The 14023-nt window shown below is 37.1% G+C and overlaps 1 protein-coding gene across 8 annotated transcripts in view; it reads left to right on the top strand.

Moving 5' to 3' along the window:
• The window catches only part of CCDC171 (coiled-coil domain containing 171), a 161409-nt gene that overhangs the window by 97386 nt on the left and 50000 nt on the right, over positions 1 to 14023 (top strand). For 5 of the 8 annotated variants that reach the window (XM_065861282.2, XM_071802753.1, XM_071802754.1 and 2 more), the window contains 2 exons: positions 5574 to 5719; positions 8769 to 8823. In XM_065861282.2, the coding sequence (XP_065717354.2) occupies positions 5574 to 5719; positions 8769 to 8823 (201 nt within the window). Of the gene's footprint in view, positions 1 to 5573; positions 5720 to 8768; positions 8824 to 10333; positions 11953 to 14023 lie in introns of those variants that run through there. The other 3 variants (XM_071802751.1, XM_071802752.1, XM_071802755.1) reach the window with 3 other exon arrangements.

Below are 14023 nucleotides of genomic sequence, written 5' to 3'. Positions count from 1 at the left end.
TTGTGCTGCTTGTTTAGTAGACCCACTTATGCTCTGTGACCTCATTACACAGGGTGCTTTCAAAGATATGAAGAGCCATTTTGCACCTTGTCAGATATCCTGTGATCTATAACAGTCAGGTATGTCCTCAGAGTGCCAGCAAATGGAAAGATTGCTGCTGTCAGGATCAGGGTCCAGTAACAAAGAGGTTAAAAAAAAATCACTGCTTTTTCTTCAAAGCAGATACAGCTCATTCAAATGTACATTTGAGAACTCATATTTCTTTTCCTAGAGAAGTTTAAAGGGCATGTGAAAGCATTTGTTATTGAAGGAATGTCATGGGTGGTCAGGCTCAGGTTAGCTCTGCTTTGCAAGAGCAGAACAGCCACGTGGAGTTCATTTCAAACTGTTTTAAGATACTGCTGCAGCCACTATGAAACACACAGTGAATAAATACATACTATGCTGATAACTGCACCTTGGTTTCCAGTTCAGAAGTGTAAATCCATCTGATTTGTTGACATAGGTCTGAATGTGTGTCTTGAATGTTCTCTCTTTTTTTTTCCTTTCCATGTATCAGTAAGAAGTCTGAATTATGATTTTTTTTTTCTCTGAGATATTTCATCTCCTGTTTTGATAGAAGTTTCATTTTGAGTTGTTCTTGATAAGTAAGAATTTTTTTCAGAAATCATCATGTGGAAATTCAACTGTACAGTTTGAGCTAATGTAATTTGGTTTGCATTGCAGTCATGCATGCTAAAAATACAGTTGACATTAAATATTAATGTAACTTCTTGTACTTTTTGGATTTGGACCTTCTGAAGATGCTATACTTCTCTGGGTTATCTGTAGAGTGTCTTTTGTGGAGCACTCAGAGACCATCCTAAAGACTATAATTGCCAAAAGAGATAATGGGAAGTGTGTTTTAGCTGGTGGAGGAATGGATACTGGCTAAACTTTGTATTCTTTTTTTCATTGTGGAATTTTATTAGTTATGTGTGTAGGACAGTTTTCAGGATGTATTCAGTGTACAGACCTTTTAAAAAAGTAATATGTTGCATCTAAATGGAAAATATACATATGAAACTTCATTCTGAAGATAAAATCTGTAATTTCACAAATTAGTTTGTAATACACATACTGCAGTATATTTGCATATCTTCTAGTGCTGTGTTGTGTCTGTGTAATTTAAATCTAATTTAGTAAGCAGTTTGATCTAGCTTCAGTTGATCTTGGAAAATATGCTCTCAGTATGTGTCACACATGCTTTGCATGAATTTAAACTGTATGACTGTCATCGTTCATCTAGACTGATTATGAATCTGTTATCTTTTGAATAGAGTGTTTATTTGTTGGTAAAGAATGACAGTGTTAAGCTTTGATTTAATTTTGTGACTGGCTTTGGAGAAAGATATTCCTTACTGCAAACCCTAGGCTTGTTAAAATTACTTGTGGAAGGACATAGCCTACAGACATCCAATGAGATTTTTCTTCAGTGCTATCAGTTGCTTGCTGTTCTCTCCAACAAATGTTTTTTTCATGCTCAGATTATGGGTAAAAAAGCACCTAAATCTAAAATATCTCTAAAGGGAACTTCTTCTAAGGATTCTGATGAAAACTCTACTGATCTAGGAGATTTTGGTGGACTGTAGAGTGCAATGATTTCTGAATTAGCACCTGAATGCCTAAACATATGAACAAAACAGATAACTGGTATTTTACAGCATGTCAATAAATTGGAGTTTGGCTTTTAAGTTGTTTCAGGATTACTTGTGTTTGAAAGTGAAAGCTCAGCATCTTCACAGAACTATGTGCAGACGTGGTAGGTTTTTAAAACCTTCATTCTTATCATATTTAGCTTCAACTTTCTAGCAATTGTAATTGTCCACAGAAAACATTTCAAGATAAATGCATTATCAGGTTTTGAAATTTTCTTATTTTTGTAAATACTAAGACCTGGGGAGCAAAATAAGGGCTATATTGTGGATTAAGTGAAATATCTCAAGGCTGTGCTTTTCTGATAACTGAACCTGAAGTGACCTTTCTCAGACACAATTACAGAGCTGTATGTTTTTCCTTTAATTTCATCAGGGGTTTAATTAGTATACAAATAAAACTTCCCTTATCTTCCTTTCAACCTAATTGGCTTGTCTTCGCTTATATATGAAGAATGTGAAAATGGGCTGTAATTAGGGTGACCGTGTTAACCTTTTTTTCTCAAATGTACTGTTGCCTAAAGGCCTTGAGGCCTAAAACCAGTGCTTTGGATTATTGCTTTGCAATCACTATGGCTCTCCCATAGGTTTTCTCATGAGCAGAAGGGCTTTGGGTGCTGCAGGTTCCCACTGCTTAACAGGATCTTCATTCTTCTCCCCTCTAAATGTTTATTGATTATCTCACTGCTCCACACTCAGCCTCCAACAACTTAATATCAGGTGACAGTCAGGAGAGTTCTCCAAGTAATTAGAGTGGAGCATTGAGGGAACAATTAGGAGCAGAGTTATTAAACTTGATTTATCCTATTCTCTCCTGAACACTTTCTTGGATATCAGAACATCACACTTTCACAATCTACCCTGGCTGAGAAATTAGTGGCTAACCTGCTGCTTATCATTGTTGCCTTGCTGCCTTGAGGCACACCCTCTTGGTTTCAGTCACTCAGCTGGAAATATTAGAGTCCATAAAGTTTATCAAGGGTTTTAATTAGATCAATCTGAAGAAGGAAAAAAAGAGAGGCTTAGCAGCCATTACTTTAGAATGCTCCACACTGTATTTGAGCAATTTCCAAGGCTTGACTTTAACCCACAGTAGCAAGGAGCTTCAAGTGAATGCTAAAACTGCTTTTAGAGTCCTAAAATCAGTTTAACTTTTGCTTGGATGTTGCAATATTATTAGGTAATATCTGACTCCTTTGGAGATTTCTGTAAATAATGGTGAAAGTTTTGAATATAATAAAGCAGCTGTTCAGTCTGGTATTTGATTTAATAATTTCTAGAATGCTTTGTCACCCGTTAGTGTGGATTGCTGGCCATGCTTCACATTCCTCCCTGTTATTGCCTTATTAATAGACCTGCACATGCAATTGGTAAGCAGGTTTAGTTAGCAGCTCCCAGAAGATTTTTACACCTAGTGGGTCTCTTCATTGTTTGTGGTCAGTGATGAAAGCTTTATGCAGGAGCAGGCAACTCTTCAGCCCCTGTATGAGGAGAGCTATCTAGCAAAAATGAAATAAATATGCATAATGTCCAGATTATCCTGTCTTTCTTCACTCAGACCACTAGAATCTTGGAGCCAGACTCTGTTCCAGTAGACTCTACATCAAAAGTTGCTCGCATCAAAATATTAGCAGAATTATCTATTTTAGATCAGCCAGAGCTCAGTCCTGTGACTGCATCTTAAGAACAGATTTTTCTATCAGGCGGGAAAGTGGGGTGGGCAAAGCATTGGCACCAGAGACAGTGTTCTTCGTTCAATAAATTTGTGAAAAGACGGCAATATGGGGGGGGACACGACGGACTTGACTCAGTTTTCGGAGCTGTTTCCTTGGTGCTGACTTAGCCTGAAGCAAACAAACAGTAAACACAATAAATGGAAGAAGATAATGTTACTAGTTCTTAAATTAAAGATGCCTCTTTTTATCCTTGCTAATCCACATCTGGTTAATTGGAAATAAATTTCCTGAAAAATCTGACCATTTGGAAATTCAGCTCTTTGACAGGGCTGTGATAGCTGCCAGTAGCATTAAGGTAGAATTTCTCAATGCAAAACTTCTGGTTTTGGATATCTTTATGCTCCTAATGCAATGGAAGAAGGAGGTCTGTGTGTTTATCTTAGGTGAAAAATAGCAGTCTGAATCACTAATAGGGACGTAAGAGGCAGAATAGAATTATTCAACCTGCAGTAATTTGAGCAAGACTAATATTAACATTTCTGGGGTACAGAGTTTCTTAAGTAAACTCTGGATTCCTTTTTTTTTTTTTCTCTTTTTTTTCCTTTTCTCCTTCTTACAGCAGTGATTAATCTCAGCCTAGATTTTGTAAACTGCTGAACAGAGTTCAGGTAGTGCTACTTTACCTTCCTTGATAAATGTACTTGAAATAAGTGGTTGCTTTTTTGTCTTGAGGAGAAATTTCTTCATTTTGAGGGTGCCAGAGCACTGGAGAGATTGCGGAGTCTCCTTCTCTGGAGACATTCAAAACCTACCTGGACACATTCCTGTGCAGTGTCTGCTCCTGGTGAACCTGCTTTAGCAGGTGGCTCAGACTAGAAGATCTCCATAAGTTCCTTCCAACCCCAATCATTCTGTGATTCTATGATATGTTTGAAGAAAACTTATGCCAATCCACAGATTTCAGTTTATTTTGCAAGATTATGCAGTTTTATGCTGTAATTTGTCATTTTATAGAATTTTTCTCTAGCATACTGTCTCTTGAAGTGTCTTTGACTCTTGGCTAAGTCTGAGCTTTTTCCAATTAGTTTAATTTTCAGTGCTATCCAAATTTTTATCAGCCTTTTGTATTTAGTGTTCTTAATACATATTCACAGCATAATACATATTTTCCTTGTTCAACAGTCCAGGTCAAGTGTGCCTGAGTCCAAATTACGCAGAACATTCTTTGCAGAAAACTTAAGCAGGAAACATACCCATAAATTTTGAAAAAAAGGGGCAAGAGCTCAGTCTTGCAACTGTGCAGCCTTCTCTATCCTTCTATACTGGTTTAGAATACATCAGGATATTTGCCTTTTGTAAAAGAATGTTTATGGCCACCTATTATAATTTCTTTCTAAAAAGGCAATTAACAACTATAAATAAAATGTAACATTTAGCAAACCATGAAGTCACATTATTAATACTCCAGTCTGTAAAAGTATTGATTTACCCCAGCAGAAAGGAGCAGCAACTACCCAGGTTCTCTATTAATTAGTTCTGTGTGCTATTTGTCATCTATTGGATTAATCTAAATTGATTTAAAACATGTTGTGTTAATTCTAAGCCATAGAGAAACATTAAAAAATTCACATACTATTTTGCATATTGGAAAAAAATGTTAAAATAGTGAAAGCACCAGAAAATACTGATATATTCTTAGCAAGAATTGTGGCAAAACTGTACTTAATGTACTAATAGAGAATATTAGATTCGTATTTTCTTTTTTAGTCCTGAAATTTCTGAACTGTGCAAAATATTTAAATAAACGCTACTTAGTTTATTCTCTTTCTTTGTGAATTCTTTTCTTCAATGTTCACTTTAAGTTTCGAGAATATTCTGTTCTCTGTAATGCTGTACTTGTGATTATTTCCACTGTGTTTAGATCTGGTATTTGCAAATACAGTACCTGTAGCACAGTATATGTACCTATTTGATCAACAAATCAGTTTATTTTATAAAACATATTTGTACATAGGCAGTATACTAAAACCTGGGGGGTTGTGAGTTTGCAATATTTTTGTAAAGAATTCATAAAACCCTGCTATGTAATGGTCCAAATCTACTTCACACTCAGTCTGTTTTCCACTTTGTTTAATAGCCTATGGCATAAATTGAAGTTAATTATTTGGGCTGACAAGTAACTCTGCTTTCTGTCTGCTTGCAGAGACTCTCTGAGGCAAAGATGGAGCTGAGAAGAAAAGATCAATCTCTGCACCAGCTCAATAGACTTCTTACCCAGCTGGAGCAGGACAAATGTCGACTGAAAGAGAGCATCCGTGATTCGGAGAGTGCCCTCTGCGTGGCAGCGAAGTGAGCGCTGGGACCTTGGGGAGATCACTTAAAACAGACAAAAGATCAATTCTTACTTTCATGCACAGGGTTTTAGCCCTGGCTAATGTAATGCTAGAAAACAAAAGTACATCTTTCTCTCTTTGAAATTCAGTGATAGTCTTCTAAAAAGAAAACTGTTAGTTCAAGATACCAGACGGTATGTTTTCTGCAGTTATCTCATAATAGTGCTCCAAGTTCTGAGTCCTGAAATAACATGAGCATTTTTGTTTGCCATTTATCTTACCGATCTGACATCTCTTTGGCAAATGCCTAATGCTCTCTTTATTTAAGAAATGATTGCTTGTTTGTGTGCATGCCATCTTTATATATAAAGAGATAGAATTTATTTATAATAAATACAGAAACATCAGCTACGTGACATCTCTTAGCTGCCAAAGGGGCTGAAACCCATTTTGGACCTAGTCTTATCTGTGGAATAGGGCAGATATTTGGATTTAAACATAAACCCCATGCCTTTTTATACCATAACCAGGAGAGTGGAAGGAAATGTTCAGGGACTGATTTTGAAAGGATTGGTAGTCAAAAGGTGTTCTGTTGACTTGAATGAGATTATTACTAACCTTTTACAGTCATACAGTCAGATAAAAAGATAAATCTTTGCAGACTCTGTTATCTATTAGTCTCATTGTAGTATGTATTTTGAATATTGTTGGTCCATGGCTAAGATTTTTAAAAAGCTTAATTTAAAATTAAAATTTCTCATTATACCTGGGATACATTTGAGCTCTGAAGAACAATAGCTTAGAAGCTTTAGGGTTTTATGCATAAGTGAAATAATGTCATTAATATAGTTTTCAGTGAAGTATTTAACAAGATAATTAAAATGACAAATGTTGCTTAGTATGAATGTACTAAAGCAGATGTGACCTGAAGAAGGATTTGTTCTGGAAAGACTGCCCCTTTTCACCCTGCTTCAACCTATTTTACACACTCTAGTAAAGATCATTCCCTATGGCCCTTCTTATATTCGAAAAAGGTTATTTTAACGTGAAGTGATTTTAAAATTGGTTTTATTTCTGTATGTAGCAGTTGAATATTGACAAATCAAAAACCCATCCTATTTATTGTTCTACCAACTCTTCATAACAAATGTCTTTTTTTTCCCTTTTGGACTATATTAGCAAAGTAGGTGAAACAGACTTTACTTTTATCCAGAAAATCTTATTTTAATACCCCTTCCATAACCTGAGTGATTGTAAATAATACATGTGTGTCTTTCAAGTTCTTTCCTAATCTTTTGTACAGCTTCAAAGGACAGCAAGATAGAGGGTTCAGTCTGAGAATGGCTATCTCGATTTTCTTGCAGTGTTGGCCAGCAGTTCTGTTCCACTTTCTTCCAGAGTAGGTAGTGGTATTAATAAAAATGTCAGATAGCAGTGAGCTTGAGAGAAATTTAGTAGCCTTTTGGTCATTATTCTGCTAGATAGAAACTCTCTTTCAAACCTTCACCCCAGCTACTGTGTAAAGATGATGTAAAGCATGTCCCTTATGCCTGAACTACATTTCTGGATAATAATCCTAAACAATAGTTCTATGATCCAATTTCCCCTGTATCTGTAGGAGTTGATGAATATATAAAATAAAGATTGAATAAAATGTGGGTCCTGGCATGTAGTAGTGCAAAATACTCATTGTTTATTTTTTCCTAGGTGCTATAAACAAATAGCTTTGATTTTAAGATGTTATTTAAGGGAACAAGTCAACTATAGTCAGAGGACTTTCTGTTCACGGAAAAAAAAAAAAAAAAAGGAACCGGGGGACCACCTGTTAACCTGAGTCAAAAATTCCATCTAAAGATACTTTGCTTTCAGTGATGAACGCTTGAGAATATGTGAGGAACAGACTGATTCCTATGTCAGTAACTAAATTAGAAATTAATGATGTTGAACTGACTCTCTAGTGCTGACTTCACCCAGACGAATAGCAGTCACTACATAAATGAGGCCAGCAGAGGAGCTGAACAGCATGTTCCTGTCAATCTAGTCCAAAGCAAGGCAGTATCCTTAAAAGAGAAAAAATCTATGTGACAGCTTTGCTAGGAGTTTAAAAGCCAATCCTACTTTTCTGGCTACCTTCCTTTGTTTGCTGTTAGGATAGTATGAATCAAGAAATGAGGAATCTGCGGTCATTTCAGGCAGAAGAACACCATGGTTTTTACTTCAGTTTTAGGAACTGTAAGAGCTCAAGCAACATATTCACACAACTGGCAAGGTCAAAAACAGTGCTGGAATATTAAGCTGTATCAACTTTTCTGGAGTAGTTACCGTTTGATTTGCTATGGTGTTTTGCTGGTCATGCTGTCCTGTTCTCCATAGTCATATACTATTACGCAACTTTAATTCAGTTTCTGTCAGTGCATTAGATGATACCGAGGTTTTTGTGGCAGCATAACTGATCAGAGCTGTCTTTCTTACTAAAGCCATAATCTACAAAAAATCATGAGAATAGTATTTCATTCTCCAAACTTCTGTTTTGTAAGGATAGGATCCTTCACTGGACTTCTTCTTGAAGAAGATCAGTGGAATGTTTGGGTTTAGGGAAGACTGGAAAAGTTACATGCATATAAGCACACAGTTACTAGGCCAATATGATTCATGAAAAACATAGAACTTGTCACTTTTTTCTGGTATGAGAATGTAATTTCTTCCTGCTGGAACCCAGACTCCAACCAACATGCTCCTTTTATCTGAGACTGCAGATTTGCTCTCCAAGAACACAATAGTTGTTCATTGATATGCCTATAAATACAGCTAGTTTAATTGCTTATACACAACAGAAGCATCTTTGATGTGGAAACATGCCAGATAGCGGTCTGTGAACTATTTTTAGGGTTTGTGTTGAAGATAGGAAAAGGAGAGATACCAACATAGCAGTTAGACTTATCAACAAATATTTTTAGAGACATGATGGTTATAAAGTAGCAGAAAATGAATTTCTACATCAGTAGAACCTCAGTTCTATTAACTACTCTGTTTTGTTTTGTTTTGTTTTTTTTCTCTTGTAATAGAGACAAAGAATTGATTATTAGTCATATGAAATCTGTGGAAGCTACTTTTCATAAGGTAAGAATTTGAAGTGTTCCTTCTGCATTTGTATTTCCAAACACACTGAGGTTTTACAACTGCTTATTTATTCTCAGGTTAGCTGTAGAAGTTGTTTTAAAGCAACTTCCTTCCCTTAGAGTTTAAGTTTTCACCTTTAACTTCTTTTATCTCCAAAAACTATGTGTATTTAGTGAACGAAAATAAAATTTTGTAGTACTCAGCCGTCCTATTTTTAATAAAAAAATAAGAGCACTACTTCTGGTTACCAAATGAAGACTATCAATGACCCAAACAATTCATAAATGCTGCTGAGGTAGCTCCTTCTACTGAGTAAAGTGGAGGTCATCTGGTGAGGTCATATAAATGGTGGCCATGAGACATTTGGCTTTGTGAATGCTACTTTAATGTTTGATATGTGATAAATAAGGAAAAGACAGTAAGTATTAGCCTGTAATAAAAAACTTCAATGATATATTTTTAAAACCCTTTTTAATTTTACTAGTAATCTTAAGTTGTCTCTTTGACTTGTATCATTTTGCCCTGGTATAGTACTCTTTGAAGGTCCAAAAAAGCTGTGTATATTAATTATTTGGGAGAGAAGGCTGTTTTTAACTGTAGCTCTAGTGGCTGATGGTTTTATAACTGTTTTTAGTCCAGAACAACACAGACCAAAGTAGTGGTTTTATTACCTTGGAGTGTTCATTTCCCTTATCACATCTTGAATTCCCAGCAACATGGGAATCTATTCCTTATTTTAATTTCTGTGTCCACTAAAACTACTGTTAATTTAATTTTCAGATACTTTTTTCAAGTTTCTCTTTCCTTTAATGTTCACAAAAAGTGACAGTGCCTAAACTGTATTTTTGCTGCAGCAAACTCTGCTGATAGTTTAATGTCTTCCTTTGTGTCTCCATCTTCTTCATATGGGCTTATTTTAGGCCTGGGAAATATATGTAGTGGAGAAAGTGCTGTATTTTTACAGTAACTTGTACGTATAATGTCCTTGGCTTTGCCAATTTATTGTTCTGGTTTGCAAGTTTACATATTCATTTTGAAAGCAGTACTGTAATGTGCACAAGGATTGAAATGTTTTGGGAAAGGTTATAGGGAAGGTCACATGCTTAGTACTAATTTTCCTAATGCAGTAAATGGCTTCAGAAACTGCCACTTTTCTTTGAGAATTGTAGTTACCACATCTGCTTCTTAGTTCTTGCTGTACATAGTTGTTAGGCCCAAACGGCTTATTATTGAGTAACAGAGTATTTATCCTTTCTGGTTTGACAACCTAAAGAATATGGAAAATGTAAGAATTAGAAATGCCAGGATGCTCCTTTCAGCAGGAACTAAAAAGAATTGATTGTAAATCATTCATAATTTGATGTATCATTTCTCCTAGAAGAACAAAGGGAAATTATTGATCTTTGGGAAATATCTGAGATGTAAACCCTACATCATAATGGTAGCTAATTATCTAACAATGAACATGGCTTCTGTGTAAACTATCAAGTTTACATTGTTGTTCATAAAGGTTATCTCACACAGTGAAAAATCAGAACACGATGAAGGAGATGAAATACTATTAAAGGAACCACAAGCCTGTCTTTTCCCCCATAGGAAGTCTTGGAAGTGCTTTTGTTTTCAAAAAAAGGAATCAAAAGGAAATGGATAAAGTTCAGAATCATCTGGAGCTGAAAAAGTATTAGTATTGGGTGCAGAAATATTTATGGGAGTTTGAAACTGAATACTGCGGTATTTCTACATTGATGTATTCATGAGGAAATATCCACAAAATTCCATGCATCACTTGTACGATCTGTGTTATGAATACATAATGCTAAATTTTTACCTATAAAACTCAGAGAGATTTTACAGACATCCTTAGTAATCTTAGTCAGACTCAGGATAAGGCAGTATACACTGATACCGATTAAAGTGATCTCATTCGTTTCTCTGCTATATTGCTACAAGAATTCCAGAAGGCAGCAATGTAGGTACTAGATCATCTGCCTTTGTGTATACTTGGGTGTAGCATTCCGCAAACAAAGCAAGAAGCAGCTGAGGGAGACAATCTCTGTGCACGGCTTCTAATACAGCTCTAGACAAGGCATCATTTACAACACTTACTCCCCCTCTCCTCTGCGTGACTGGATGGAAAATCTATTAATAGTATCATACATTTGGCTTTGTCAACAAGTGCTTGGGTGTGCTTGTGCCCAGAATGTTTCTTTTAAAACCATTTCAGAGCCACCTTTTAAAAATAATCATGAATATTTATGAAGCATAAGTGTTGAAGGACTGAGCATGTGCTATGCTAAGAAAGGAGACCTTTTTAGCAGCTAGTTCCATATCCTCCATACCCTGAAAGATATTCTTTAGAAGGAAGGTTATTTTTTGTCTTAACCTGGGTCTTGTCATGTTAGCAATCTTCATCTGACTCCTGGAACTGGATTATTTGTACAAGAGTTCCTGACACCACTAAAATAAGAGATCTTTCCTTATTTTATACCATCTAAATATTGAAGGCAAATATCAGAGTGCAAAGTGAATGTTTTACCAAATTAAAAAAAAAAGAAAACCACCACCACACGCAAAGGACCTCACAAAAATTTTGGTTCGGTTCCGTTCTGTTCTTATAATATTAAAGATGATGAGGATGTAATAGCTGATTTTTTTTTCCTTAAATCTAGATTCAGAAAACAGATACTTTTTTTTTCTTCCCTAGAATTTATTAGATAGCCTTAAACTGAAAAACTTTGCAAAGTAGAAAAGATTTAAACATTGGCTGCTTAGAGAACTGTAGTCCATAACTTGACCAATTACTTTTTGGGGGTTTTTTTAAGCCAAATGTAAAATGCCAAATGGTAACAAAAATAAACAAATTTTTACTGGAAGAATTCTTAGGGAAAATTCCATCTGCTTGAAGTTCAAACATAAAATGTTTTCTTAAAAAGTGTTGTCATGAAGAGAAAAAGCATTTAAGTGAATGTCTTACTTTAAAACCCATCTGCAGTCCTTTTTTATGTATGAAAAATAAATAATTTCTTGAAACAGTTTCCTCTCAAATATATGTTGAGAAGATACTTTTGTTATAAATATACCCTTGTTATACTTGTTGATAAACTGTATTTCATTATTAATTTCTTCTGTACTTAATGTCATGTTTGCGTAAACAGAGTAAGAGACATTAAATCTGTTCATTTTATGCAACTAGATTCTTCAGCATGTGTATTTAATGACTTATGGTAATCCCATCAGTGGAAGAAATAATTTTACACTATCTCTGCTAAAATCTTCAGCCTTTCCTTTGTATTGTAGTACTTCTCAGTTTGAGTGCCTGTGGTGGGTTTGCCTTGGCCAGCAGCCAGGTGCCCACCTGCACTGCTCTCGCACTCCCCCTCAACAGGACAGGGGGACAAAATATTATAGGATGAGACAGATTGTGCATTGAGATATAGACGGGGAGACTGCATACCAGTTACTGTCACAGGTAAAACAGAGTTGACTTGAGGAAAATTTATTTGTTTACTAAAATAGATTTGGATAGTGAGAAAAAAAGACCAAAAAAAGCATCCTCCTGCCTTTTAGGCTCAGCTTCACTCCTGACCCCTCTGCCTGTGCCCTGAGGGGCAGCAGGGATGAGGGACAGGGGGTTGCAGTCACAGAATCACAGAATGGTTGGGGTTGGAAGGAACCTCTGGAGATCATGTAGTCCAACCCACCTGTTAAAGCAGGTTGACCCAGAGCAGATCGCACAGGAACGTGTCCAGGTGGCTTTTTAATGTCTCCAGAGAAGGAGACTCCACAACGTCTTTGGGCAGCCTGTTCCAGTGCTCTGTCACCCTCAAGGTAAAGAAGTTTTTCCTCATATTCACATGGAGCCTTTGCTTCAGTCAGGCCATGACAGCTCCTCTCTGCCACTCCTTTCTCCTCACGCTGTTTTCCTGCCCCAGTGTGGGCTCTCCACACAGGCCGCAGTGCTTCAAGAACACCTGCTTCAGTGTGGGCTCTCCATGGGCCTAATTTCCTTCAAACTCTGACCTGCTCTGCCGGCAGGGGCTGCAGTGTGGACATGTGCTCCAGCGTGGTCATGTCCGTGGGCCGCAGGGAAATACCTGACTCAGTGCCTCAAGCGCTTCCTCCTGCCCTGCTTCTTCTCCAGCTTTGGTGTTCGCAGGACTCTTTCTCACTCTTTTTCTTGCCTCTCCCTCTGCCTGTGTGGTGGTTTTCACCCGTTCTTAAGTACATGTTCACAGAGAGGCTGTCAGGTTGGCCGAGAGGCTCAGCTGCGCCCTGTGGTGGGTCTGCTGGAGCGGCTGTGTCAGGCACGGGGCAGCCCCAGGCCTGGCACACACACCTGGTACAGTGCTGTAGCTGCCTCTTCCTCAGCCTCCCAAAATCCCTGTTCTCTAAACTCTGCCTGTGCAAAACTGCACCATGGGAAGTCATCCCAGTGAGTCACCCTGTACAGAGACAGAAGATAGTTTCTGTTTCCACTTGTGCTCTTCACTATTGAAGGCTTGACAAGCTTTATGGGCTCGCAGTTTTAACTTGTCCTAGCCCTGGCTGCTTAAGATTTCACCATTTTAAAAGGTTAATAAAATACTATGTCTTCACAAGCTTAGACTGTTAGCTACTACTCTGTGAGGCTGATGAGCTGTGATAATGAGTCTGTAAAAAATACAAAAAACCCTCCCCAAAGCATCTTTTTTTCCCAATATCAGCTAGCAACCCACTCATTCTGACATTGTGGGACAGTTCAGGGATCAAAACACCTATCCAGTGTGCTCCTTTCCTTTTGGCACTTGGTCAGAAAAATTTTTCATCCCCTTTGTAATGCACTTCATTTCTGCTGATAGAAAGGTTCATATGCCAGCTGGCAAAACAGCTTCCACAGAGCCACCAGTGGTCATGCCTTGAAATCCTTCCACCATTGTGTTTCATTGCCTCGCTGCCGCTTGCTTTCCACCCCTGTTGTCTTCCCTGAAATGTCCCTACACTGGCTATGCATGAACTTTGGGCCCCAGTTTTATCAGCTGAAAAAAACCTGAACATTGTACAATGCAAACTGTTATATACCTGTAAAATACAAAGACAAAAATATCTTTATCTGATTTAACGATGTTTTTAATGTATGATGAAGAGACAGTTGCAGATGGGTTGAGACCACTGAAGGCTTGAGATTTACTAATGTCATAGCATTAGATTGCTATTTCTGGTG

Source organism: Patagioenas fasciata, chromosome Z (assembly GCF_037038585.1).
Source record: "Patagioenas fasciata isolate bPatFas1 chromosome Z, bPatFas1.hap1, whole genome shotgun sequence".
Taxonomy (NCBI): Eukaryota; Metazoa; Chordata; class Aves; order Columbiformes; family Columbidae; genus Patagioenas; species Patagioenas fasciata.
This window is presented reverse-complemented; position numbering and strand designations above follow the sequence as displayed.